We start from the raw sequence: 27,739 nt of genomic DNA on the forward strand, positions 1-27,739 counted from the left end.
GATGCAGGGTGGGAGGAGGGGGCAGGCATGGACCCCCAGGGATGAAGGCTGTGCCATTGCTGGGGATCCCTGTGGTTGGTGGGGTGCGGGGGGCTGGGGGCAGGAGGGAGGCGGCAGGGAAGGGCTCCAAGGGAAAGGCTTTGTTCGCGGGCCAGCCGGGAGCGTGCGAGGGCCTCCGGGTTCCAGCATTTCTCCTCCACTTCGTTCCTGCTGTGCACGGGAGCCGGGCCAAGGTGGAGCATGGCGGGGTGGAGCGGGTCCCTGAGGAAGGCCGGCACAGCGGCGCATTTAGCCCTTAAATTGCCTGGGAAAGCAGCTCTATCTTTCCATCTCCCTCCGGGACTCTTCTCTCACCCAAGTGGAGCCCGTTCCCAGGCTGCTCGCCCCAACACCTCCACCTCTGCCCTCCTCCAGTGACCCCTCTCGCTTGGCCCCTTCAGCCTTGCTCGGATCTGGAAGCACTCGGGAAGGATAAGCAAAGGCTCCCGACAGAACAGCCCTTCGTGGTGTGCTCGAGCTGGAGAAATAAGGTTAAAGGCTCTTATCTGATGGAGCCGCAGCCTTGCCAAAGCCTGTTGCTATCAGCTCGGGACACATGTGCTATTGGCAAAGCTTCGGGGACACAATAATACAAACAGTTTTCATTGTCGAGTCAACAATGATGGGAGAAGGAGCCTGGTGCTATTACCGGTATAAAAGGCGCACTGTAGGAAAGCTCAGGACAGGAGGATGCAGTCAGGATCAACAGTGGGGTTTAGCAGATTACAGTTATATTTGTATTCGGGAAGGAGAAACCTTCCATCCCCAGCGGGCTGGAGCCAGAGGACGGAGTGGGGGGTGGGGGGGTCAGGCTGCAAGGAAAAACTGTTAGAGCAGCACTGGAAGCAGCTGCAGCAAAGTGCTGATGGCAGTGGGTTTGGGCAAGGGCAGGAGGCAGGTTTGCAGCCCTTGTGCTCTGCTGGCTCATGAGAAGTCATCCAGGGAAAAAACTCATGGCTGTACATGGCTGAGGGGGCTGCAAGGTGAGGGAGGCTGCCGCGGTGACAACCTGAGGCTTGCAGGATCCCACTATACTCTCTCATTACAAAGACTGTATTTTAAAAAGGCCATGCTGGTGTGTGCAGGGAGGGTAGGCGATTTGGCACACGCTGTACCCAGTTCCTGCTGTCATTTGGGCAGATACGAGGATGGTGGGGAGAAGGTTGGTGCCTCTGTGGGCGCTGGTGCGCAGGTGCTGTGCAGGACCTATGCGTTTTGCAGAGGTAAGCATCCTTCCAACACCTGTCTCACATTCCCCTACATTCTTCTTCCTCAGCCTTCCTGAGATCCTGTCAATCTTAACGAGGGATTTCTGGTCAACACACACTCCCAGGCTGGGTTGGATATGTGGGTGGATGAGTGGGATAGATGAATGGGATGAGACCACCATCCTGCCCAGGGCAGCAGTCCCCTCCAAGGCCCGCAGCTCTGCCTTGCCCCAGCCCTGGTGCTGTGCCGTGCCCCTGAGACTCAGGCAAGGTCCTGATCTGTGATGCCACACACCGGTGAGAGCACAGAGGGGATGCTTAAGGGATGCAGGACCCAAAGGGCAAGACCGAGGGTCTCTGGCCACCCGGCCCACAGAGAGCAGGGAAGGGGTGGTCAGCAGATGGGGCACTGGGACCAAGGCGTGGTGCCATCCTGCACCCTCAGAGGTGGACGGCGAGGTGATGGGGAGCATCGCCTTGGCTGCGCCTGTGGTGGTGAGGAAGAGGACACAGGTTTGCCAGCTGTTGTGCCATGGTAGCAGGGGGATAGAAGGCACAAAAGCCCCCACACCATGGGGGGCTGTGGGAGGCTGGAAAGCCAAACGGCAGGTCAGGAACTTACCGGCTGCTGTCAGGGGCCAAGTGGGGCCGGGGCAGCCATTCCCACCGGGAGCAATGATGTCAGGCGGCGGCTGCGGCTGGGAGGCAGGAAGCCCGACGCAGCCAGCGAGTCTGTCCTTCTCAGCCTTCCCCATGTGTTTTCATGAACAATGCATCCCATGTCAGGGACACTGCAAAGCTGGCCCTCCTGCACGGGGGACGCTGCAAGACTGGTCCTCCTGCACTGCCAGCAGCCCTGTGTGGCCACCTTGCACCCGTGCTAGTATCCTGGCCGCTGCACTGTGCCGGGTGCTGCTCCCTGTCCGCGTGGGCTGCAGGACAGTGCTGGTGTTGCACCTTTTGCATGGGGATTTGGTGTGTCTGCTGCATCGCTGTGAGGTCTGGAGGGAGGAAAAATGGCATTTGTTGGCCACAGCCTGCACTGCTCTGGCACCACTGTGCTGCCATGCTGCTGCCTGCACAGGCAGAGCTGCCACTGTGCCTCCCTCGATGGTACATCTGGCCCCAGCAAGACACGTGTGGGGCAAACAGGCTGGCAAGCCCCAGAGGAAGCCCTTGGAGAAAGGACGGTCATGCCAGCTGCTGGCCTGGCCCTCTCCCACTCCCAGCTCAGCTGGGGCAGGGTAAACACCTGCCTGGAGCATCCAACCATGCCTGCCCAGGTGTCCAGATATTCCAGATATTCCATCAGGGAGCAGCAACAGTGATCACTCAGATGGGCTGAGGAAAAGCTCCAGCAGACTGAGGCACTTAGTGATGCCGTGAGATGCAGAAGAGCCTCTCTGGGCTGGGGGTCCACTGGGGCAAGGGGAGTCACCAGCCCCCTCTGTACCCTCCCAGCCCAGGCAGCCAAGGCTTGGTTTTGCCAAGTGGGTACTCAGAGCGAGCAGGGTGACGGCAGCCATGCGGGGGGCTGGGACAAGGGCACCTGGTCACAAACACCCAGAGGGAGAGGGACTTCCTGAGCACAGCCAGCTAAAGGATGGCCCCAAGGACTCCAGCTCGGCCTCTCCCTCCACCCCACCCAGCACACCCTTGTTTTCACAGAGGTGCCTCCGTGCTGGGGACGTGGCAGGCTGCATTTGCCAGCGGCTGGCAGCGATGTCCATGCTGGTGCCGACAGGCCGGCTGGCATGTTTTCCCCCAGGGAGGCTTTAGCAGAAGGCTGTGCATTTCTGGGAATTGTGTCGGGCAGGGAAGGAGGTTATTGTTCGAACTGCAAGTGTGCAGCGCACTGATGAGATCAGGGCTCGGTGCTCGGCGGTGGGGCAGCTGAGCTGTCTGCAGTGCCGCTGATGGGGCGATAAGCAGGAGAAGCCTCTTATCTGTGGTCCCATCGCTGGGGAGAGCTGGAGAGCAGAGGGCATGGCAAAACCCTGGTGACCTGGCTCTGCTGGGCCTTGCTGTGTTGTTAGCACAGGGCAAACCAGTGTCCAAGGGGTTTCAAAAGGAGTGATGAAGGCAGTGAGGCCAGGAGCACGCTGCCTTCCCCCTCAGGCACACTGCAGTACAGCTGCCCATCCTGCTGACTTTGGCCATGCAGACTCTTCTTCCCAGTCCTCCCAATTCACCCAGCAGCCCCCTCTGGTACATAAATCCAGACCTAGCCTTGGGGGCTGTGATAGCTTTTAGATCATGGGCACCCTTGCCGTGGAGGGAACCTGCCCCACACAGCTCCCTGCTGCCATGCCGAAGCAGCTTTTACTCCAGCCATGGATGGAGGAGGCCAAACGCTGCCTGTTCACTGCCTGGATTTCACCCTCTGCCTCGCTGGTGGGCAGCGGGAGGCGTGTCTGTGTGGGTGCTGCCCTTCTGTCCCCGGGATGGTGGTGATGGAGGGGCCGCCATGACCCCCAGCCCCCGGCCGAAACCCCGATGGTCTTGTGCTTTGGCAGGGTAGCTCAGGGGAGGGTATTTCTGAGAAAAGTCCCCTCTATGCTGCCCCAGCCCTCCTCGCTGAGCCTCTCCTTCCTCCCTCTCTGCCAGTCAGTCCCTGTCCATCTGAGGTCTCAATCCCAGCCCTGGTCACTTTGCCGTGTGCTTGCTCCTTTGCAGACTGGACACAGGTCCCGTCAATCCCAAACTCTATGGGAGACAATTCAGAGCTGTTTGCAGTAACGCTGAGAGGAAGGGGCTGGGGTTGACCCGTTGCAACCCTTTGCTGAGAGGTGCCATCTTAGCCCATGAGAAGCTAACCATCATCCTCCTTCTCCTCCTTGGGAGGATGCCTCCCTCCACGCGCCACGGCTTTTGACACAGAGCAAGTCACGAGCGCCTGAGGAGGACAGACCTGCTGCCACGGAGGGTCACTGCCATCCGGAGAGCTTCCCCACCACCCTGGTCTGGAGATCGCGCTGGCGAGCAGGGACAGCATAGGAAATGTTACATGGGAAAGCCCTGTGTGAGAGCCCAGGAGCCCCTGCCTTCCCACAGCAGACTTATCAAGGCACCAGTTCAGAGTGGCGCTTTCCATGGGCCAAAAGGGAAGTGCATACACACCAGACTTCTCGGGGTCAAGGATGCTGGGCAAGCAGCGAGCCGAGAGGCTGCAGGGGGCAAGGGAGGGAACCGGGGCGTGGGGAGGGAGACACAAATAGCAAAATGAATGGCTTGGACTTCCTATGTTTTATGGAGGCGAATAAAAGGAGACAGAGGGTGAAAGAAAGGAGACCTGAGCACTTGCACATGCTCTCACGCATACATGGGTCAGCCCAGATCCCAGAGCCCATTGGTGGGCAGTGTGAGATGGAGCCTGCACCCACTCGGCTGGCACGGCTCTGGGCCAGCTGCTTGTCTGGCCCAGCATCCCCCGAGAACACCTCGTAAAGCGTGACAGGCTGCTGCTTAGCACTTATTCCTCCCCCTGTCATTATTATTTGAACAGCAGCCAGTATAATTAAAATCGTTCGAAGGAGGAGGTTTAGGGAACGTCCAAAGTGTCTCAGAAGAGCATTTGCAAAGCTGGAGGTCCAAACTCCACCCTGGTGCTTGCAATGAGCAGGGCCCAGGGGAACCATCATCTTCTCCGCGTCCTCCCTTCCACGCTCCCCATTTCACAGGGTGGCACAGGCTGGGCTACCACACAGGGTGGTCCTGGCCACATTCCCTTCTGTGGCTGCTGCCTGCTGCAGCCAAATCCTGAAGCCCTTCCTGGTGCAGGACTTGTCCCAGGAGGTCCAGATGGCAGTGTCCCCAGGCACGGACGGGCTGCTCACCAGCAGCTCCAGGACAGATGCAGCGGGCAGTTGTGGGGAGCGGAGGACACGGTGCCTCTGTGGGCTGCTCTGCTGGAGTGGCACGGATGGAGGCTGCGATATCTCCTGGGAGCCATGCTTGGGTTTTGTTGTGTTAGGAGGGTCTGTGCCACAAGACGAGGTGTGGAGAGGCCCCTTGGCTCCTCAGAGAGGACAGGATGGCCTGCAAAACAGAAATGCAAGTCACCATTTGTGCCATATTATCCACGTTTCTTAAGTGTTTGGATGGAGGATTTTGGCCTCCAGGGTCAAATGTCCCTGGTGCCAGGGCTAAGAGACTAAGGACATGAAACAATCACAGCAAGGAGGGGGGCAAAAGGCAGATCCCTGCCTCTGTTCCGGGGCTGGCACAAGCTCACGTCTAGAGGATCGGTCCCCCCATCTCTCTCCACCTCCTCTCCCAAATCTGAGCTGCCCTGGGTTCAGGAAGGAAAACCAGAATAACTGTCCCCAGGGTGGTCAGTGCTAGGAATGGTGTGACCATCAGTTCAGGAGGGTGACTGGCTGTGGGCATCCTCACCAGCAACGCACAGAAGCCCTGCTGTGGTGGATCTGTGTCAGGTGGAGATGGCCGAGAGCCAAAACCCCACTACCCAGCAGAGCCAGCAGCCCTCTGCTGCCACCAAGGCAGGCTCACGAGGGTAAAAAGGAGGGGAAATGTGTCAAACCCCCTCCCCAAAATCAATGCTGCTCTGGCAAAGCCTATGGCAGCTGCCCCCATCTCCTGGCTGGCGCTTGTGGCTGGGTGAGGGCTCGGGGTCTACCAGCTACTCGCTGTCCTTTGTTCCCAGGATGGGGTCTCTTGCTACCAGCTCAGAGCCCAGCATGTCACCCGGTGACAGCCAGCCTTGCTCTCCCTCCGAGCTGTGACCCCAAGTCTGATCCTGGAGAGCTGGGAACACCTGAAGTCAGGGGATGTCTCAGGACAGAGCTTCCCCGAGGCTCTCGTGGGTAGGTGGGCAAGGCTGCGCCCAGGATGGCCTCTCATCTCTGCCTTCTCCAGAAGTGGATCAGATTAAGCCTCCAGTGGTTGGGAGCAAAAGAAAGGGTGGGGCTTGGTGGCTGATTTCTAGAAGAATGATGGTGAATTTGCTGGGGATACTAGAGGCAAGAAAAGCTCATCTGACTTGATCCAGCCCACTTGCCAGGTCCAAATCAGCTGAGAGTCACTTGGGAAACACCATAGCCCAGCGGGAAAACCAGGCGAGATACTGTGGGGTTTTATTTTGCAGCAAACTTCTCCTGGCTCCACCAGCTTTGCCTGCTGAGGGGAGCTGCCAGCAAGGCACCACATACAGAAGTCTTCACGGTGTCTCTTGGTGGGCAGGGGTCAGCTAAAGCCCCCTCCCAACCTCTCCCCAGAGGCCAGCTCCAGCGACAGACTCGCCCCTGCTCTGTTTTTAGCACATTCAAGTAGCTGCTTTCACAAGAGGTAAAAGAAAGTTCATGGATCCGTTGACAGATCAGCCCAAGCGGGAATTTCTCTGGGAATTCCTGCAATAGCAGGTTGGCTCCCGCGGAGGTGGAGTTTCCTCTGGATCTACCTCCACCCAGGCTTGGGGAGCGCTCTGGCCACCAGCTCCACGCTTGGGGGGCTGGGCTGAGCAAGCCACCGATGCTTCCCAGCCAAGGTCAGCCAGAAACCCTCCCTGCTCCACAAACGCCTGTCCTGTTAACCCTTGCGAAGAGTGGAGCTGCAAGCTGGCAGGGTTAGGGCTGCAGAGCTGGCCTGTGCCCATGGGCATGCAGAGGCAGGGGGCATTTTCCTCTCCTGCCCAGCAGGCAGCTGACAGGGCTGCAGGCGTGATGATTTCATGCCGTTTAGTTCCCAGGGGACTTGCTGCCAACCAGGCAGTCCTGCGGCCTGAGTGAGGACGGTCCACCGCGGCAGGAGGCCAGTGCTGGTGGGGTGATGGGTTTCTTGCTTGGAGGCAGGGAGCAACGGGGTGACGGCGCTCGGCATCAGTGACTGTGTGCTCTGGAATCCGAGACGCGTCCCCAGCCATACTTGTGGTCAGGAACCATCTTCGCATTGCAGCGATACAAACCACATTCACAGTGGCAGCAGTGCCGCTTGAGCGTGCCTCTGACGCCAAGGACCGGCGTGACCCGACCCCACACACAGGACAGGCGGCTGCCCGCTTCCAAGGACCTCCAGAAAGTCCCCTTGTTGGGACTTGTTTCCTCCTCCCTCACAGAGGTGGGCCTCTCCAAAATGGCACCCCCTTGCTTCACAGCCAGACTCTGCCAAGGGATGGAGGCTTTCCAGATGATGCAGAGGCTCCAGATGGAGGGTTGGAAGGAACTTGCGTTTGCAAACATGGGGCCAAGCCAAGAAGTTTCAAGGTAGCTCCAAATGTCATGCCAGGGAGAGGGTCTGGAGCTCAGGTCTGGTCTGGGGCCACCTCTGCTGGTTTGGGGATGAATCGAAATGTGTCTTGCCCATCTGGGGAACAGTTCTTGCTGAGGTCTGGCCAGCTCCATGAGAGCTGCCATAAGGAACAGCAAGCTGGCAGATTTAGGTACCGAACGGGCAGTTTTGGGGGAGAGCCACCCGGCAGAGGCTTAGCACCAATCTGTTCAATACCCTTCACCTTTGTGTGCTGGTAAAGCTAAACTCTGCCCTCAGTGACTCAGTTGCTGCAAGACAGAGCATGGCTGGAGTTGAGCTCAGGGAGCCCTGGTTCCCAACACCTAATTGTGCAGCCTGAGGCCACACATAGCACAGCTCCATGTTTTCGCTTGATCTGCAGCCCCGCCGGGGCAGGACACGGCCGCTCTTTACCAGCACAGTCAGGGCCCTCTCTCAAACATCCGCACTTGGCGAGGACTGTGAAGCTGGCTGTGCTGGAGGAGGCATCGAAGTTCTCCCCCTGCCAGGAATCAGCTGGAGAGAACAACAATATTCAGCGGCGAGTCCCACAGCACAGCTCCCAGGGGACGCGCTGCCCTCACGCAGTGTACGAGTGCCATCTACAGGGGGGCTCCGCGCCCCAGCCTGGGCACCCCGAAACCCTGCGCCCCCTCTCCACCCCGCCAGCCCTTCTGTTAATTAGTCTCAAGTCCCTATGGCCACACTGGAGTGGCTGCACAGCCCCGCGTCTCGGTTCAAGCCAGGCAGCGGGGCTATAACCGCAGCACTGAGGGCGGCCGCTGCGGGGTTGCTGCCATGGGCGGTATTCCTGCGGTGCGCCATCACCGCTGGAGCCAACTCCCCCCCGGCCCCAGGTGCCACAGGGTTGCTGGCTCGAGTCATCCTTCAGGCAGTGCTGCCACCGGGGCCGCGGGGGCTCCACGGGGATCAGCTCACCTGTGGCCGGAGCTGGGGGCCAGGCAGGGCCCACCTGTGGCAGGGGCTGGGCAGGGGCTCTCCACTCCTGCCCCCCAGGCTGGGCCGCAGCGGTGCTCAGGCCTCCCCGATGGGGAGGCACCGGGGCCCAGCTCGCTGAGCCGTCAGGGGAAGGAATCCGTGAGAGGTACATCAGCCCCTTCCGGGGGGAGGCAGCCTGGCCCAGCCGCCGGTGCCCCACAACAGCCGCTTGAGACACGCGTGTCCCCGCTGTCCCGGGGAGCCCCGAAGCAGCCCCGCGGTGGCAAGCCCGCCGGGGCGCCCTCAGGGCACGGACTACAGCCCCCACAATGCCCCGCGGCGGGGCGGGGCGGGCGCGGGGCACGCTGGGAGCTGTAGTCCCGCCGCCGGGCCGCCAGCCGGGAAGAGGGGGGCGGGCGGCCGGAGGACTACGAATCCCGTCGTGCCCCGCGCGCCGCCCGCCCTGACTGCGGTACCGGGGGCTGTGGTGGGCACCGGGCACCGCCGCCAGCCCCCCTCCAGCCCCCGGGACCGGCCGCCGCGGGGAGCGGCGCAATGGGCGGGGAGGAGGAGATCGTGCGCATCGCCAGGCGGCTGGACAAGATGGTGGCCAAGAAGAGCGCGGTGAGTGGCGGCGGCCGGGCCCCCGCAGCCCCATGGGGGCGAGGGGGCCTCCCCTCTGCCCCGGTGTCTGCTCTGGCGGCCGGACCCTCTCTCTGTGCGGGGTCCCCGTCCCCGCTGCCGTGCGGTAGGCCCTCGCCGCTCCTCCGTCAGTGCCCGTTGGGAGGAGGCCTCCCCCATTTTGGGGGCCTCTCTCTGTGCAGCCCCCCCCCCCCCCCGTTATGGTGGTGCAGCAGCAGCCCCGGCCGCCCATCAAGGTGGGGGTCCGTCCCCCAGACGTGGGTGCAGCGGGTGGGCTCCCTCCCCGTTCCCCCTTGCGGTGGTTTGGGATTCACCCAGTCCCATCCCACCGCCCGTTGCTGGGGGGGGGGGGGGGCAGCTCCATGTTCCGGCCTGTGGGGCCCCCTCCCTCCCCACGCTGTGCCCCCCCCTCAGGCCTCATGCCCCCAGCCCCACAGTCAGCACCCTGGGGTTCCCCCTGTGCTGCCTGCTGGGGTGTTCTCCTCCAGCCCTCTTCCCCTGTCCTGTTGGGAGCTCTTGGGGAGGGGGATCCTTGCGCATCCCCCCCCAGTACTGCCCTGGGACTGGGTTGTGCTCTTGGGGAAAACCCCAGTGCTTCTGTATTTGCCTCCTGCAGCTCCGTCCCATGCGAGCACCTTCTGCTCACTCTTCTGTGGCCTGTGGGGGGCTGCCCTAGCACGCTGGGGGGCTTGCAGGGCGTGCTGTAACTGGGCTGGGGGCAGCAGCAACTGTTTCTGTGCCTGATGGGATGTGTCAGCTGGTGCTCGTAGCAGCAAGCTGGGTGACGAGGGTTTGTGATGGAGGTAGGCTGTGTATCTGTGTTTGGGGTGGGCGAGAGGGCTTTTGGGGCTGTGGGGGGGACCGCGGAGGGGAAGGGCTTAGAGGAACGTGGTATTTGGGTGCTGGGAACCTGGGTTTGATTGTCACGTGAACTTCTGGATGCTGGACTGGCTGTGCCACCCGTGGATGGCGGTGAAGGCTGGCGCTTGTGTAGCTTGTTGCAACAGCCCAGGAAAGTGTTTGGGCTGAACCGCAGCCTGTGATGTCTGTTCCCATTGATGGCAGGTTTTCAACGCCATTGTTGAAATAGGAAAGGAGCAACTTTTCAGAATTTGCTTCCAAGCTTCATTGAGAAAGAGGCAGCTTCTTAAATGAGCGGTATGCAATGTTTCCTCTCAGCTGGCGTTTTATACGGTACTGAACTGTAGTGTGTTTATTGTTATCAGCTAATTTGCGAACTCTTCCTGCAGGATTGTTGCCTGGAGTACCAGTTTGTTGCTCTAGTTTTTGCATGGATCCTCACTGGCTGCCATTGTGCCAAGTGGCGCCATTTCTGATAACGGAGACAGGAATCACCCAGTCATTTTTTATGTTAAGGGCTGGATTTAATGGAGCCCGTTTGGCTGTTGGAGGAACGGAAAGGTGTGAAACTGCCTGAGTGGGAAGTCCCTCGTACGGTAACGTGTGGTTTGTGCTGGTGTGAGTTGCTTGTGCACACACTGAAAGCTTTGACTCTGCTTTGATTTGGCTTTCTCAGCATCTGTTCTGTAGGGTGGCACTGGCAGCTGGATCGTTTCCTGCAATGAGTCGGAAACGGCCCTTCTGCATAGGGAGGACTGAGACTGAGGACAGGGTCTGGCAGTGCAGGCTGCTTCCCTTCTATACAGTCGTAGGCTTTGTAGGTCTTGTGCTGCAAATGGGCTTGGAGTGGTTGGTGTTTTAAATGAGCTGTTAAATGTGAACACTAGAAGGCCTTGTTTGATAGGAGGGGGATGGGAGGAAGGAGCCAGCTGAATGAAGACAGGCATACTCCAAGCTGTGATGTGCTGAAGGGAGACTAGTGCTTCTATCCCTGCCATTTCTCTGAGTGACTAGCAATTTTAGGTATTTACAGACTGCCTGGTGAAGATTATTTTTTTTCTGGGTCTGTGTTCTGGGATGCAGAGCTGATGCAAGGAAACTTTAAGGAGTTTCAAATGAGTGGCTCTTCAGCATCACTGCTTGGTTGCTTTGCTCCTGCTATGGGCTTGTCTCCTGAGCAGAGTGAGATATTAATATGGAAACTAGGAAACAGCTACGTTGTTTTTCATGCTGTAGAAAGAGGATACTTTGAGCTCTGGCCCTGGACGGTGATTCTGAGTTTTCGGTGGGAGACTGAAGTTCTTGCAGCTATGCTAAATTGTTCTTGTGAGCTAATATCATTGATCAGGGCTCCTAAAAGAGTGAGCTTGATAGTACGATTACTCCTGCAAGCCCAGGGGTGTGCTGAGGGGACAGTTGTGATTCAAGAGTATATTTTTCAGGTGTTAAAAATGTTAAGCTTGCCAGGTAAGGGTAATAAACTAGTGCTGCAGTTGTACCATACACCAGCAAAGATCTGTAGCATTCCAGTTCTCTTCTGTTTTCCCCATTCCAATACCTCAAGTGCCTCTGAATCATAGGATCTACCGTCTGGCCAGAACAGCAATCCCAGTGGTAATCTTGCTGATGCTTTAGGGAAGGCTTGTTGGTGCTTTTCCCCTTTGAATTTATCTTTCTGAATTTATTCCCAAGCTTTTTTTTTTCTTTACTAAAAGCTGGGGCACTCATTCTGTTTCTCTTTTCCTCTCCAGGATGGTGCAATGGATTTACTGAAAGAACTGAAGAGTATGCCTATGACTTTGGATTTACTGCAGGTGAGTTGCACAGTTAGGGTAAAAAGCTGAAGTCTGCATGTGGATGAGTTCAGAATATCTAAATAAACGTAATAAATTAACCCTTACTACTTGCCCACTCAATGCATCAAAATAAATGTTAAATCCAGAAAATAGTATTGAACCCGGGTTTGGAACTGGCAATTCAATAGTTCTGGGCTACCACAAAACTTTCTGCCTGCAACTTGTGCACAGCTCATGTGGAGATGTGGGTAAATACTCAAATCCTTTCTTAGGCCTCAAAAAGAGGGAAGACCAGATTAAAGTAGCAAACACAAAGGGCAGTCACACGGGAGGCATTCTTTAAGTCTTTGTAATGGTGATATTCGGGACACTGGGGAGTTGTGAACAGAATTGCAATTCAGATTAAGATACATATCCTGGATTTTTTCACTTTAAGTTTCAATGTCACTTATAAGTGTGTAGAGAAGGTATTTGTGGGTGACTGAATGTCTAGCATCTGATCAGTTTGAGTAAGCTGGAGAGTGTCATCTTGCTCTTCCAAACTGTAAGGAGAAAATAATTCTGAAAGTCCTTAGTTACTTCATATCTTGGTCATTGCTTTGACTTCATCATGCTTCTTGCCAATTTCAGTTAGTAAAAAATGACGAATCTGTACTTGAATGATTCATTTGAATGTTCACTTCCAGTCCACCCGCATTGGGATGTCAGTAAATGCACTGAGAAAGCAGAGCACAGATGAAGAAGTGATATCACTTGCCAAATCCCTCATCAAATCTTGGAAAAAACTTCTAGGTAAGAAAAACAGCATGTGCCTGTCAGATTTGACTTGTGAAGGAGCTGGCTTCAGCAGGAGGCAGGGTTTCTCAGGAGAGCTTATCTATTGATCTGAATAGAATATTATAGCTAATCAGCCTTTACAATTACACTCTGTCTTGGTTTCCTACCATGCATTCGCCTAGATTTAGCTCCATTTTAGCTAGCGCATCCTTGAAAGAGCATTGAAAGCTTCGGGACTATTCTTAACGCACACCTGTTCATATAATTAATGTTACTTGTAGAAAAAAATCTGTGCTCTGAACCCTCCGCCCCGCTTGTGTGCTGTGTGCTGTTAGTACAGCATACGCTGTCGACCTTATGCAGTGACTTGGAAAGAGAAATGCTTGAATGCATTTTGGGTGGTGAGTTATAGAAGGACCTTAGTTTAACACCTTGTAGACAAATTCACCTGGACTGTTTCCTGCTGGGGAGGCTTTCGTGGTGATGGACGCTGACAAGCAGAAGCTTGTAGCTGTCTGAGAAGCCTTAATGCTGATACAGCACAGACAAATGTCAAAATTACAGATGGAAGGATTACAGATAAGACTTCAGTGGTTATCTTTGTGATAAAAGAACGAAGCATCTGCAGCGCTGAGATTGGGAAGGCAGCTCTGTGTCCTGCTAGCAAGACTGTGTGCCTCCCATTCTGTGCTAGTGGCAAAGTATCCCAATGTGAAAGTCAAACACTCCTTATGTTTTAAATAGATCTTTTGGGCAGTTGTGTGTAAAAAGACCGAGAGCCATGTGGTGTTTGAGGCAAAGTGAAATGTGCAGGTGGCTGTAGCCTTCACCCGCAGGCTCCCGGTTGCTTGATAGGCAAAATGAGTGTTAGAAGCACTGTTTTCCTGTCCTGGCTGGAGCTTCAACCCACCGAGGGTTGATGTGTATTGACTAGGCTGAGACAGTTTACCTCTGGGTCAGGCTTGCTCTACAGTGGAATGGAAGTCCTCCCAAGGGTTGTGCTATTGGCTTTCAGCTTTCAGCAGCACTTGGGAAAGACTAGAAGTTGTACTCCCAGGAGGACTAGCCTGTGCTGGCCCTTCAGGTGGTGTTTTGCTGGAAAAGCTGCTTTTAGTGGTGCTTTAGGGAACTTGATCTAATCTGTACTCAGCAGCCAGGGTGTCTGTGAAAGAAACTTTTGTGATGAGGCATGTCTTGTGAGGAAGCTTATCTCCCAGGGAAGGAAGGTGATTGCTCTTTAGTTTGTTGAGGAAAGCTTTTGTTTGAATTAGTTTCTACTTAGAGGCAAGCAAAAGGTCTGTTGGAAAGCATAGAAGACTGTAAAGGCATTCTTTCTCCTCATTCTTTTTGGAGAATAATAACTTGCCTTAGACAAACACTGCGTTGTGTTAAGGCATTGATTATTGTATGCAGGGTTGTAGCATAAAGACCAGTTCTGAAGCCTTTAGCATCTGTTTCTTTTCTTTTGAATATAGATGCTTCTGAGGAGAAAAGTGAGGAGAAAAAGAAAAGCCTGTCCTTGCCAACATCTTCCTCAAAGGAGACTGGTAACTCAAGGGACCAAAGGTAATGCTTCCTTTCAACCAAAGACTATACTGTTACAGAATTTGCATTTTTTTTAAGGCACCTTACATTAATTCTACGTGTCTGAGTTGTGAATTTTGTGCAGTCAAATTCTTGGTCAGAAACACCAGAAGTGCAGACCTCTTCACATGGATGATCTCTGGTGTTTTTAATACTGTAATACAGAAATACAATCTACAAAATACAGTGGCTTTACTAAGTTTATTTCATTCATGTCTTATTTCATGTTTTTCTACTCTTGGTTATGCGTTGGTTTTTCTATTAGTAAAACATTCCTCTTTTTTTGTGTTGCATTTTTTATATATTTTTGCTTATTTCTAACTTTGAAATCCTTAGAATGAAGATTATTTTTGGCCTTTGCAATATCAAGCGATGGATGGGATTGATTGATATATCACTATAGCAAAACTTCCACTCCTTTGTCCTTGACAAGTCCCAGCAGAAGTCCTCTTTTCAGTCTGGACTGATGTCCACCCGTCTGGCAGGTCTGCTGCATGCTTGCTCCTTGCCATGTCTTGAATGTGGCATCCAGTTTCCGCTGTCTGTGACTGAGCGACTGCGCTTGACAAGCCATTGAGCAGAGGCAGTGATCAAAGGCGAGGGGGCAAATATGATTTAAAGCTTTGTTCCAGAGACAGAGACTTCTCGCAGATCCCAGGAGGGTGTGTGCTTCATAGGTTTGCCCCTTAAGTGATCCAGCCAACCTTCCAAGTTTGCCAGAAGATTTAGAGTATTAAGGCTATAGTCCTGCTGGTTTGCAGGCTCTCTTCTATGCTTGCAGCCTGTCCTTCGTCACTTTCTTGTCACTGTACCCTTTGCTGTACCTTTTCCTTTTTTGCTGAGATCTTTCAAGGCTTGACGCTTTGGTGTGAGCCTTTGCATCTCTACACAGAGCTGCTGGTGGAGAAGGCTACTGATGCTGAGCTATGTAACTTTAACTGACTTGCATCTTTGTTATCTCATTTCCTAAAGTTTGTGAAAAAGGATTTTCTAAGTGTTGCAATGAAAGTACTGGAGAACTTCACAGCCAGAATTGAGTCTTGTAGTGACGCAGTGCAACACGGGAGCTAGGGCTGTCTGGATCTGTGTATGATACAACCCGTGGCAGTCTGGTGTGTCAGTGGTATGGGGGTAGAACCAGTAGGATGGAGTCTCTCAGCTGCTGTTTCCTTTTGTCCCATTGAGAGAAGAGGGTTAGAGAGGCCAAAGAGCAGTCAGTCATAGTGGAGAAGAGTTTGCTGTGTAAGCTGAGAGAGTTGGTCTGAGCAATATCATCAGTCTTGTGATGCAAATATCTTCTCTTCATGATCCTTATACTCTAAAGTGCAGACTGGGCCTGCCTTCCCCAGGGTGTGGATGCAGGAAGGATCTGTTGTAGGGCTGATGAGGGTAGGAACTGAGTCAGTCATGGGTAAGAGCCTTTGTGCATGTCCTTACTGGTAAAGGGAGGCAGATTTCCCTTCAGGGTAAGAGCAGAAGCCTTTCTGGAAGTACTTGGCTCTTCCTGGTGGGGAAAGAAGGCGAGTGGTACTGACTTGGCTGGTACTGCTCAAGCCAGGAAGTAGTATATGCAGAAAGAAAAAGGGAAGCTTCTGATTGAACCTTTGGAAAATTGACCTTGTGTGGAATGCAGAGCCTGGGGGCAAGGAAGTGTGTGACATTCCCTGGGCACAGTGGCAATAGATACTTCATGAGCAAAAGGAGCTGGGCTTGCTAGGACATCTGGATTGAAGGCTGAGGCTTGTAGTAATTTCACTTGGAATAGGATCCTGGTTGTAGGTAGAGAGGCAAAAGTCCTCTGTCTCCTTGCTTTGTCTGACAGTTATGATGGGGTATGTGGAGTGGAGTTTTCTGGTTTGTGCTGCTAATGCTCACCTGTGCCTTGCTGTGCTGCAGATACTGCAAGGTGTTTTTCCTCCTTGATGCTTTCTACATGTATTCAGCCTCCATCTTCTGAATGGCAAAGCATCCCCTTGGCTGTGAAGGATAAACAGAAGCAAATGAATTAGTGTAGCACAGACCAGCAGAAGTGGCAAGCTCCTGGTTTTAGTCTGTTCAGCCAGGCTATCTTTACAGAGACAGGAATGCTTACTCTTCAGTGCTGCAAAATAAACTACTAATCTGCCTTGACACAAAACCCCCAATTTATTAGCAGTGAACGTCTTTGTTCTTTGAAGTGCAGGCTGTGATGAAGGGAGCCTGACTAGCTGCTCAGTGTGTGATAGCTGGTTCAGATGAGGCTGCTCTCAAGACACCAAAGAGATCAGCTTGTATTCAGATATTTCAGCCACTTAGTCTGATAGATTTTGGCTGGGCCGCCTTTTTCTGTCAGGGAGAAGTACTTGATTAGCTCTTGGCCTGAGATTTGTGTTGCTTTCTGGAGCACACATGTAGAAATCCCTCTGTAGTGACTAGAGAGCTAGCACTGCAAGACCTGAAGGCTCCGAGCCAGCCAGCGTGGAGCTGGCACCTGTGAAGTTACATGCTGCATTACTTTAATCCAAAGCATATTCTGTTGTGCTGTAGTCTTTTAGACGGTTAGCATAGTACATTCTAGTGGACTAATGTCTTTTTCTCTGTCTCTGGCAGCTCTTCCAGGATTCTCTAAACTGCCTTTATTAGGTGGTTTTAGATCTGTGGCCTGAACTCAGCTCTTCTGTGGGATTTTCTTCCTGCAGCCTTGAGTTCTGCTTGCAGTCCCTGGCTCTTGCTTTGCCACCATTTTGTTCCAGAATAGCCTTTCTTATGTATAAACTTTTGTTGCCTGGATAGATTTACAAGCGCTTTCTCCTGTTTAAGAGGAACAGGATTTCCTTGAATCAGTCTTCTAGGTGTGTTTGAGCTGTTTCCCAACTATTCTAATTAAAAGCTAACTTTAAAGCTTAATAAATAACTGTCCGTATGGTCCTTGGCATGGCTGAGAAGTCTGTTTCATCTAATTCCTGCGTGATCAGTTGTCATCTCGGGGCAGGTGTGACATGTATGTGGATGTAGGTGAGTATGTCTTTACTCATTAGCTAATGGAAGTGGATTAACCATGCATCTTGCCTAGCTCTCTTTCCATGTCCCGGGAATAGACATCTAAATGTTTAAGTCAATGGAATTTGCAGATTGAACCTTCCTGAAAAATTAAGTATTACCTGTGCAAATACTAGTTTAAAGACCTAGCTTTTAAGTATTGAATGCGGTGAAGGTCGTTGTTGGGCGTTCACGTGCATTGTTTTGCTCTGGGAGACTTTAGTGTCACTGTTACTTGCAAAATGAGACAAAAATTAAAGCTAGAGGAGCTGTCAGGAAAGCTTCTCCTGCTGCCCCTTCCCAGGACAACACAACCTCTGCCCAAGCTGTCCCTGACAGGCTTTTGTTGAAGCTGCTCTTTGACAACCCTGAAAAAACCTCAGGGTAAGATATTTTCACAGCTGCCCTTGGCCGTATCTTCTAATTCATAACTCACCTTTACAATCTGAAACTTGCTCTCAATCAAAACCTGTCTTGGTAAGGCCATTTCTTCATGCTTTTGTCTTTAGCAAGTATGGAGGATTTTTTTCCACTGTCTTCCTTTGTAACAAGTTTCCAGTATTTCGGGACTTTTCTCCTCTAAGTCTTCTCTGCTGCAAACCATTCCAATTCCTTCTTTCCTTTTATTGCAGGTATGTTTTCTAGGCTTCTTGTCTTTGTCATTTGGGAAGTCTCATTTTTCCAAACAGTTTTATGCAATATGATCGGCTGTGACTTTTAGATGAGTTATTCCTGAGCTGTGTATGCTTTGCTATATACCCCCCCATGTGTGCTGCCTATGATCTGCACATAGCTGCTTAAGCACAAAAGTACCTGATGGTGATTTATGTGTCCCAGCTAAGAGAAGACCATCATCTATTTGATTATGTAAAAGCTAATTAATTTCTTTTTTAATATATGCAGTGTAAATCCTATTGAATGTTTTGAGCTGTTAGGACACAAATCTGTTCCTTAACAGCCTCTTGCAGTGCTGACCAGTAAAACTAGCTAGCAAAAAGTGTTTTTATTCAGCTACTGGTTAAAACACAGTAAGCTCGCAATATAATCTCCCCCATAGAGTGCATCTATTTCGTCTGAGCAAGAAATTAATCTTCTGCTGTGGTTTGACCTGAACAATTTGCTGAAGGTGCACTGGTGGATGCTTCTTAAAGGGGCCTGGCGAGGTTTTTGAACTGCAGAAATCCAGTAGCCCTAATGATGATCTGCAAGCCAGACTGGATTTGAACTTAGCAGCAGCAGGGTCTCCCAGGGTAAGTCCCTGAAGTTGTCTGGCTCAGTTTGTGCAGCAGCAAACTCAGAACGTTTCTAGCTTAGCACTGTTTTTCTGTGGGCTGACTAATCCCTTCCAGGACAGTGTGGTGGAAGTGCCTGGGCATAACAGATTTGGTTTTGGTGGCAAAGAACTGGCAGTAGTGACCCAGCTTAACAGCGATTGTCAAGCCACTTGAATCTTCAAGATGTTGCCAGGATGGTATCTGTGAAATACCAGCATTTCTCTTCTGGTTTTTTTTTCCCTTTGTGTCCCATTGTGTTAACGCTACCAGGCATTGGCCATAAATACAGTGTGTTTTATGGCCCAAACACCAAAGTCAGAGCAGTCTCAGCTGAAAATTGCTGTTTTGCTGTCTAGATTTAAGGCAGGCGGAAAGCTCTATAAAATCATCTGGGAATCATAATAGCCCAAATCTTTTACTAACAATATTTCAGGGCTAACTAACTCTGTGCACAGATGTTAGGCTTTACAGGCAAGACATTTCAGCACTGTGGGTGTACACCCAGCTGAAGTGCTCAGTGAAGTTACTTCTGTGGCATGCAAACCTCTGTGGTGTGCGCAAGCCCAGCCTGCGTGGTGATTCAGCCTGCCCACATCATGTGGCGCTTGTGCAGGCAGGTCTGGGCAGCGATTCTGTGCCTTCCCTCTCTGCAGCTGGCTCCCCTGGTGGGTGACCTGACTGAGTCAGCCACAGCAGGCAGGTGTTTGCATTCCCTTGGCTGTGCCCATGATTGCTTGCAGGTGGAAACGAAGTTATTTTTGTGAGTGAAGCGGTATTTATTAGTCCTGTGCTAACCTGGCACCTGTGCAAGCCATGTGTGATTGTGTAGGGGTGCTTCTCTGAGATGAGTAATCAGAGTGTCTTGTCCAGATTACAGGGAAAAGGAAGATCCTCTCATGTGTCATGCTTTGGTTTTTTAATATCAGAGCTGAAGGAGACGTTTTCTTTCTTTTCCTTAGCACGTCAGCTCCTTCTTCTGGAGGGTCTACTGTGGGCTTCTCTGATTTCTGCCCCAGAAGGCAGCATGCTGCACTCCTTATTGGATACAGAAAGCTAGAGTGGGGTTTTTTGCTTAGCTGTTCTTTCCTACTACTGATATCTTGGCAGTAAAGGATGAGAGATGAGGAACCAGCTGAGAGTAACTTTAGTGGTGGCTTCTGCTCCCTTTCTGCCAAGAGCAGTTATGGACTTGGTGTCTTGTGAAGTGAGAGAGAAATGAAGCACCATGCATCTGTGCACTATGCTACAGACCAAGAGTGCTGATGGTCTCAGGAAGTCCTGAGTGTATTTGAGTTACCGATGGTGTCCAATGGCTTCGTAATATTGTCACTTGATGCCCAGCGGTGCAGCAGTTGCGATATGTGTTAATAACAGAAGTTGGTTGGCATGCCTGCTACACGGATGAAACTCCATTTACAGCCAGCAGAGTCCACAGGAGAGAGCGTATCTGGGCTGGTGTTAGTTGCTGTATTGTGCTGTACGCTGACACGGGGCCAAGTGCCTTTGCACTGTTTTCCTCTGACTGGTTTTGTATTGTGATTAACAGGATGCTTGGCCACATATCTGCTGATCCCCTCTCAGTGACCTGAACTGAGACATTCTGACAGGTGAAGTTTCTCTTTTAGCTCCAACAAAAGGCAGGAGGCTCCGAAGACTCCAACCACTCCCAAAATCACCACCTTCCCTCCGGCACCCATCACCTGCGATGCTGTCCGCAACAAATGCAGAGAAATGCTGACAACAGCTCTACAGGCTGATGGTAAGTGCTGGGGGAAGCCCTGCATTGCCTGAAGTGCTTCACAGCTCCTGGTGTGTTCTGACAGAGACCTGTGAGTGTGGGTCAGCACCGACTCCTCTTGATAAGCTCTTCTGGAGCAGCCTTGTCAAAGGATTACTGCCATCAGCTCAGCCTGGCCACTGGTCACCCCTTTGACAACCTGGCTGGCATTGCAGCATTTTTAGACACTTGCACACGGACCTGGCTTGAACCAGAGGCACAGCAATGTGGTGTCAGGTGATGGCTGTTAAGAACACAGGGTTGGTTATGTGGGGTCTTCTGCTCTGCAGCCTGGGGTGGTCTGGCCAGAAGTTTAACCTTCAGGTGTGCAGATATTTGCTTCCCTTTCTAGTTCTCAGACTTGTCTGATTGCTGTAAAGTGAAGCTGTCATCTCTGCTTACCCTGGGGGTGCAAAATGAAGCTGTAACTCAGTACGTGGAATGTGTCAGTAATGGTGCTTATGCCAGTCACCATCTGCTCTTGGACTCCCCTGCCTTTGCGGACTGGAGCCTCTTAAATACTGTGGTCCCCTGTGGGTCTGGGGTGGAATACGTCTCTCTTGCACTCAGACTGAGCCATCTAAAATGAGAGGCGACTGCAGGTGCTCAGCGTCTCTCGAAATCAGATTTTAAACACCTCAAGCTAAACACATACTTGTGTCCAAATTGCAGGTCCTTTTGGAAAACTGGGGTCTAAGCGCTGCAGAGTTTTATTAACTTGGAGCCAAGGAATGTAGATGGCAGTTGGAGAAGTTCACAAAGTCTTTATTTGTAGCCTTCCTGTGTGTGCGTGTGCCTGTGTTTATATATATATGTATATATACTGCATTAAATACTTTGTGTAACTATTCAAAAAACTCTTTCCGTATGAAGTCTGGGAAGGAGTCCCCTTGAGTCTTTTGCTAAGGTCAGCCCTGTTCTGCCCCATCTTCCCTGCTTCATGACGTTGGTTGTCATACCCAATGTCCAAACTCATAGTGGTTACTGCACTCTATACGATGCTGAGTAGTTGGTGTGTGAAAGAGGGGAGTGGCAGAGTCCTGAGGGGAGAAGAAAAATGAAGGTGTGATTTCAATGCTGCATGCTTTTGGGCCCTGCTGGACAGTTGATCTGAGTAGAGCTAGTTCTCATTGAAACCAGCATCGGATGAGACTCAATTCTTGCCTATGTATGTGTGATTTCAACTAAACAAAAATATATTGAAAAACTGTGCTGGGGCCAAGGTTCTTGTTAGCTTTGTCTAGTACGGTCCGTCTGCTAGAGAGGCAGAGGGAACAGACTGGTTTGATTGGTCCATTTTCATCACTGCCCTTTTCGAAAGGATCAGAGGGTAGCTAGAGTAAAGGCCAAGATACCATTTGATGGAAAGGGCACATAAATCAAAGTAGCAAACCATCTAGATTTGTATCTCAGAAATACTGAGCCTGGGGACGCCTTGCCTTGTTGGAAGTCATTGACCCCACGTTTCTCTTGCCTTACAGATGACTATATTGCCATCGGTGCTGACTGTGAGCACATAGCAGCCCAGATTGAAGAATATATCCTTACTGTAGAGGGCTTCCTGGAGGGCCTGCATGCCTCCAGGCCATGAAATTAATATGCTCGGAGGAAAAATGGGATGGTCTTTCTTTGCATAAATATTCTGCTGCAGCTCTGCTTGTCAGGGTTCTGTGTCTGGTTCGAGCTTGGCTTGGCTGAGTTCTGGGTCACTCAGGAGCGACCAGTGTGGTACTGGGGAGCTCAGGGCAGACCTTTTGCTACTGTGATGGACACAGTTATTTCCTTCCTGTTTGCACCATAATGCACTGTAATTCACAGTTTGTTCCCATCAACATGCTGTTTCCTGCTCTTCTCAGCCCTGCTTCCAAATGCACACAACTCCGTGTTGCAGAGACTGCCGATAGAGACAAAAGCAGTGGGAAGGATGGAGCAAGGAGGATCAAGTTGCATATTGTTTTGAGATAAGGCAGGAATTTGCTTGGTTTGGGGGCTGTGGGTAGGAGGTGCAGCTGGGCTATCTTAGTGGAGGGTTTTGTGACTACCTTGCCGAGAGAAGGAGCAGGTTGAAGAACTTGAGTGTAATTGAAAATAAAGATTATTTTCAGCCCAGTGAAAGAGCCAGAACTGAAAGCCCCTGGACTCTGGGATTGTGTAAGCCTGCTCTCAGATCCAGCATTAACCTCCCAGAGCAGGCGCTGCTGTTGATTCCCAGCACCCTCGTGTCCTGGCAGCGGGTAACACTCCCTGCTATTCACAAGTGGTGTAGAAAGTGCTTGAAGGCCTCAGGGTTGATTGCAGACTCCTTGACTGCCGTGTACGCATATACCAAGATGTCAAGAACACCGACATGAAATACAAAAATCGAGTGAGAAGCCGCATCTCTAATCTGAAGGACTCCAAAAATCCTGAGCTGAAGAAGAATGTGCTGTGTGGGGCAATTACCCCTGAGCAGATCGCGGTGATGACCTCGGAGGTGAGGAAGCCTGAGGTTTGCTGCTTACAGGGGATGTGCCCTTTGGTTTAGCTTAAGCAAAGGGCTGGTCAGCTGCTGGAGTTGCAGATTTCACAGCAGCTGCTACCAGAGCATGTGGGGAGCGAGGTAGCAGTGGGCTTTGCAGTGTGGGCAGTAGTCTGTTGGACCTGCACATCATCGTGGGGGCCTAGGTATGAAGCGGAAACCGGGAATGAAAGGCTTTCTGTCTGAACACCCATCTGTTAGGCCACCCTGTCCTGTTGACTTTCTGCTGAAGTGGGTGTGGTGGTAGAATTGGACAGATGTGATTTTACTGCTTTTTTTTTTTTTTTTTTTTTTTTTTGGAAAGGAAATGGCCAGTAATGAGCTGAAAGAGATCAGGAAAGCCATGACAAAGGAAGCGATCCGGGAGCATCAGATGGCCAAGACAGGAGGGACGCAGACTGACCTCTTCACCTGTGGGAAATGCAAGAAGAAGAACTGCACCTACACCCAGGTTAGTCTTCCTGCTCCTGCAGCCTCCACACCGTTGACCTTTGCACAGGACATGATCAGTCATGGTCACGAGCTCTTACTGTTCAGTGACAGGCCCTGCAGCATGGCACAAGTTTTGCCACTGGTGGAGAGACCTTTTCTGTGCACTTGGGGCTCTCTGCTTTTGCACAATCATTTTTGCACATGTTTCCTTGGAGCTTGTGTAACTTCTTTTGGCTCATTTGCACAAGAGTAGGGGTTGTGCAGCACCAAGGAAGCTTTTAAAAGTACAGCAGTGCTGTTTGCTGTGCAGCTCAGGAGAGCTGCACATTGAAAGCAGGTGCTGGGAATGTGGGGATTTGGACGAGAAAGGAATGGGTAGTGTAGAGGAAAGGGACTGCAGAAACTGAGGCAGGCATGTTGATGGTATTAAAAGTACAAATTAAGAATGATAAGCTGTGGCTGGACGAATCCCAGTTTATTTAAAATCCAATAGCATGAAGCAGGTGAAATGTAAAGAATAAATGAAGCAGTGACGTGAGCAAGCAGAAGGGATTTTTCTTCTCAATGGACAGCTGCTGGAAGCCTTGTGCATTACCAGTGCTTTCTAGTTCCCGCGTTCGTGCCAGGCATCTGGAGATAAATGTGCCTTTGCTGTGAGTCAGTGTTTTAGAATGTGCAGATACCCAAAAATGCACCAGCAACCACGCGATTGCTACTGAGTGGGTGCGCACAAACTGCGTGTGCAAGTGCAGAGTGAAACTCCTTTGTCTTCTTGGACTTGACATGCAAACGCAGATGAGAGGGAGCGCCAGGCAGCTGACCAGGGATTTTCCTTTGGCTCAGCAGCAGCCTTGCATTGCGCAGGCTGGCTCAGGCGAACAGCCTCGCTCTGCGAGTGCGTCCCAGTAAGTCAGCTGGAAGCACTACCTGGGCTGTCTCGCTTGCCTCAGCAGCACATGCGGCTCTGTCTCCACCTGTAGCGGACTGTTGTCCGACTGCCTGGAATTGGGGCAGGTGATGACAGTGTCTTCTAAAAAGAAATATCAGAAGGTTTTTCTGTATTTTTATTAGTTTTCCAGTGAAATCACTCTTTGGTGACTGAGATGTTGTAAGTTCCAAGTAGATGAATTGGCATTTATGAAAGCGTTGGAAGCCAGGCAGTAACATCGGGTGAGAATTACAGAATTTAGCTATCCAGCATACTTGCAAAACGTGCTTAATTTGCATCATGCAAATACTGTGACTCTTGCATATTGGGTGATTACACATGTAGATCACCATAATTACACCTCGACATAGTTCTGCTGTCTGTCTTGTGCAGGGAGCGCCAGTATTTTCAGGGTAGATCTGCCTTGTGGTATTCAAATGCCATGAAAATGGGATTTTTTTAGCAAAGTATGTGTTTCTGGCAAGAGCCAGTCAGAAACAGCAGTCACATCTGGGTTAAATATCAGAGTTCCTTAATGGCTTAAATACAAAACAGACTGGAAATGTGCAGAACCTGGTAACCCAAAGCATGTTCCTGTGAGGCCAGGACATAGGACTGGTCTGGGAGCGGGAATGGCTTGAGTGCTTTTTCTATGTGTTGCTGTGGAGCATGTGCTTGATGGGCTGAGGGTTTTGTCGTTTCGCTGCTGGCTGCATCACTTGCTGGGGGACAGTACAGGGAGGGGCACCGGCTGTGGATATGTCCACCTCCGGTGCCACCTGCAAGGAATGGGCAGCAGAACGGATGAGGGAAAACTGCTGCCCCAAAATATGTCACTCCAGGTAGTGCCAGGCTCAAGAGGGGTCACAAGATGTGTGCAGAGGTCTCTATCTGCGTGTAGAACAGTAACCAGACTCATTTCACAGGGAAGGTCCTTTTGCCCTCCCAAGCCTCGGTCTTTCATTGATTTCTGACAATGTTAACCCAGCATGAATCCCTGGTGGCCGGAGGGACAGGGAGCCCCCTGTGACTCCCCCCATGGGGCCATGTGTGATGCTCAGCTCTCACTTCCCTCATCATGTCGTCCCCCAGGTGCAGACCCGCAGCTCCGATGAACCCATGACCACCTTCGTCGTGTGCAACGAGTGTGGGAATCGCTGGAAGGTAGCACACCAAGGATATTACTGGCACTGAGGGGTGTTAGGGTAGCTGCACCCACGATGCTGCAGACGCTTAGCTGCTGCCCTCAGAGGTGCTTGCCAAACGCTGACTGGCTCTAGCAAGTGATCTTTCCTCCCAGCACAGAGGCAAGAGCTCCTGGGTTCATCCCATCTCTGCAGACCAGCTGGGGTCAAGTCTCACTTTTGTATTCCCTGCCTCCCTCCTCACATCCCCTCTTCTGCTATGACCAGCTTCACAGTGCTTTCCATGCTCCCTCTGCCCCCTGAGAGATGGTGGTGATGACATTCAGGATTTTAAAACTGCTCTTTGACACTGCGCACAGAGCTTGGGGATGAGCAGAAATCTCCCAGTCAATGGCGAGCAGAAATGGTGCCGCTACCCAGAGCCAAAGAGCCACGACTGAGAGATTTGAACGGGGAGCTGTTTGGCCCCTGCTCCAGGGGCTGAGCCCTGCCTCTGCAGGATCCCCAAGCCCTTGCCAGCTTCAGAAACAAGACCATCACCTGGATCCTTATCTTCTAGGCAGCACACGCATGACCCGCAACTCCCCTTGGCAGTGCGGTTTTTCTAATCGGGGTTTAAACTCCCTTCTCTTGCAGTTCTGCTGATATGTGCCATGGCCCGAGAGCAGCAGCCAAACGCAGATCAGAGCGCAACCTCCATACGCCAGCTCCCACGGCAATTGTGTATTGTGTCCCAAGTGAGTTTGCATTGTCACGCGCTGAGAGAGCAGCTGCGGGGAGGCCTGCCTCTCTGCTTGGGCCTCAGTGGAGAGCCACAGCTTTGGGCTGACAGGTTGGCAGGAGAGCTCACTAAACACACTTAGTTGTTATTTTCTCATCTAAGCAAGTACGGTCACTTTTTTTCTTCAAAACTAATATTAAACATTTTTGTCAGTTTCTGACTTTTATTTCAACTGTGTGTGCGCAGCACTTTGCTTTTTGCGGTGTGGAACTGCATGGGAGCTTGGCAGACGGTCAGTGTCCAGATGGATGAGGACTGAATGTGCCTGGACCACCGGAAAGGGAGAAGCTGCTTGTAGGTACACCTCAGTGCACGCAGGCTTGTTCCTAGTCAACCTGTGAAATCTTAAGATGCTGGGCCAAGTCCTGGGGTGGCTGGGTGGGCAGTAGTAGTCTTCCTCACCTGGCTGAGGAGATATGTTGGTAGAACACAGCTTTGGGGCCATAGCTTTCCACCCTGGCAGCATTTGTTTGGCTTGGCAGTGATGCATACCTTGTCATCTCAGGCCTTGAAATGCCAACAGCATAGGCTGCTGCAAAGGTGAGAATGTGCTGCCCAGGCTGTAACAGACAAAGCAGGGGACAACAGGCACAACAAAACCCCAAAACCTCACGCTGTTGATCTTGGGGAGCAGAACAGGGAGAAAGGTGTGCTAGGCCCAGGTGAGGTTAGCATTTCCTAGCACTCCATCCCTCCATGGAAGGAGACCCTTGTAGCCAAGAGCTCCCTCGGCTTGCAGCTGGCTGGGAGCAGGGAAGGTCAGGGCAGTCTCCGAGAGGGTCTGGTGGCCTGTTGCTATTCCTGCTGCCTTGCAGAAGGCTGCTCCCCTTGGAACAGCTGGGAGCAGTTAATCTTGATACAGGGACAAGCCATCAATAAGAGAGGTGGAGGGAATCCACTAGCCAGTGGAAGTGTTAAAAGGGAGTCCAGGCACTTTCCTGCTTGTGTGTGCTCTGCTTTTAGCTTGATGGCTGAAAGGCAGCCTGAATTTTCAGTGACTTGCTGGAGAGGCTCAGGAGGAGTGGAAATGCTGCAAATACAGGAAATTTTCCAGAGGCTTGGACCTGGAGGAGGCAGGGGTTACAGATATTGGTGGGAGATGTCAGCACTTGGCTCTAGAAACGGTTGAGGCTTGAAGTGAGCTCGGAGCTGGTGCTTGGAATGGGTGAGATAAAGGAAGGAGCAAGCAGCAAAGGGGTGAGATGACGGAACAAGTAGCAAAGCGAGCCTCAGGTGCAAATAGGACCTTATGAAAGGGACCTGCAGGATCAGACTTTTTCTGGGAGGTGACTAGAACCTGGTCCTCACAACAGTTTTTTAGCCTGCGACTTAGAATCCTCCTTTTCCTAATCTTTAACTGGGGTGATGCAGCATGTTGGGGGAACCCAGCGGGGCCCCTGAGTTTGAGGCTGCTCCGGAGCAGTGACGAGCAGTGCAGGAGCATTTGCAGTCACATCTCTTAATGGCACCGCTCCCCTGTTCCAGGGTGAAAACCAAGCATTTCCACTGGCTTTTCAGCTTGCCAGACAGCAGACATTCAACAGAGACCTTGGAGATGTTTAGAGGGGAGTAAACAGCCACATGAAAGCAACTGGAAACGTGCTCCCAGCCCCTTTGAGGGCTGCGCTCCTCTGGAGGCAGGGATCCCCACAGGATCCTTTGCTCGGGGCTTTCACTTGACAGGGTGCAGCCAAGTCTCCCAAGAAGGCAAAGATTCAAAGATGCTGACAACTCGTTTAAGCCTCACGAGTCTTGCGGTGAATGGGATTATTCA

General features: G+C 52.0%; 1 protein-coding gene and 1 long non-coding RNA gene across 5 annotated transcripts; one reads left to right on the forward strand and one right to left on the reverse strand.

Moving 5' to 3' along the window:
• Window positions 1-4,474: 4,474 nt before the first annotated feature.
• Window positions 4,475-8,742, reverse strand: LOC121094660. Its single transcript, XR_005829915.1, has 2 exons — window positions 8,433-8,742; window positions 4,475-5,285 (listed from the first exon to the last, which is right to left on the reverse strand). It is a non-coding gene; the product is annotated as an uncharacterized LOC121094660 (long non-coding RNA).
• Window positions 8,743-8,853: 111 nt separating this feature from the next.
• Window positions 8,854-26,137, forward strand: TCEA2 (transcription elongation factor A2). Of its 4 annotated transcripts, none has more exons than XM_040608596.1 (12): window positions 8,859-9,056; window positions 10,140-10,232; window positions 10,325-10,531; window positions 11,687-11,749; window positions 12,418-12,523; window positions 13,984-14,074; window positions 20,010-20,143; window positions 21,643-21,699; window positions 22,480-22,634; window positions 22,984-23,130; window positions 25,132-25,203; window positions 25,821-26,137. In XM_040608596.1, exons 3-12 carry the CDS (start codon window positions 10,463-10,465, stop codon window positions 25,827-25,829), a joined length of 903 nt encoding a protein of 300 aa, XP_040464530.1. In that variant the 5' UTR covers window positions 8,859-9,056; window positions 10,140-10,232; window positions 10,325-10,462; the 3' UTR covers window positions 25,830-26,137. The 4 variants fall into 4 exon arrangements, with proteins under 4 accessions (XP_040464528.1, XP_040464529.1, XP_040464530.1 ...); XM_040608597.1 differs by having other exon boundaries at window positions 10,325-10,496; XM_040608595.1 differs by lacking the exons at window positions 10,140-10,232; window positions 10,325-10,531 and having other exon boundaries at window positions 8,856-9,056.
• The last annotated feature ends 1,602 nt before the right edge of the window (window positions 26,138-27,739 follow it).

The sequence above is a fragment of the Falco naumanni genome, chromosome 10 (assembly GCF_017639655.2).
Source record: "Falco naumanni isolate bFalNau1 chromosome 10, bFalNau1.pat, whole genome shotgun sequence".
Lineage (NCBI taxonomy): Eukaryota > Metazoa > Chordata > Aves > Falconiformes > Falconidae > Falco > Falco naumanni.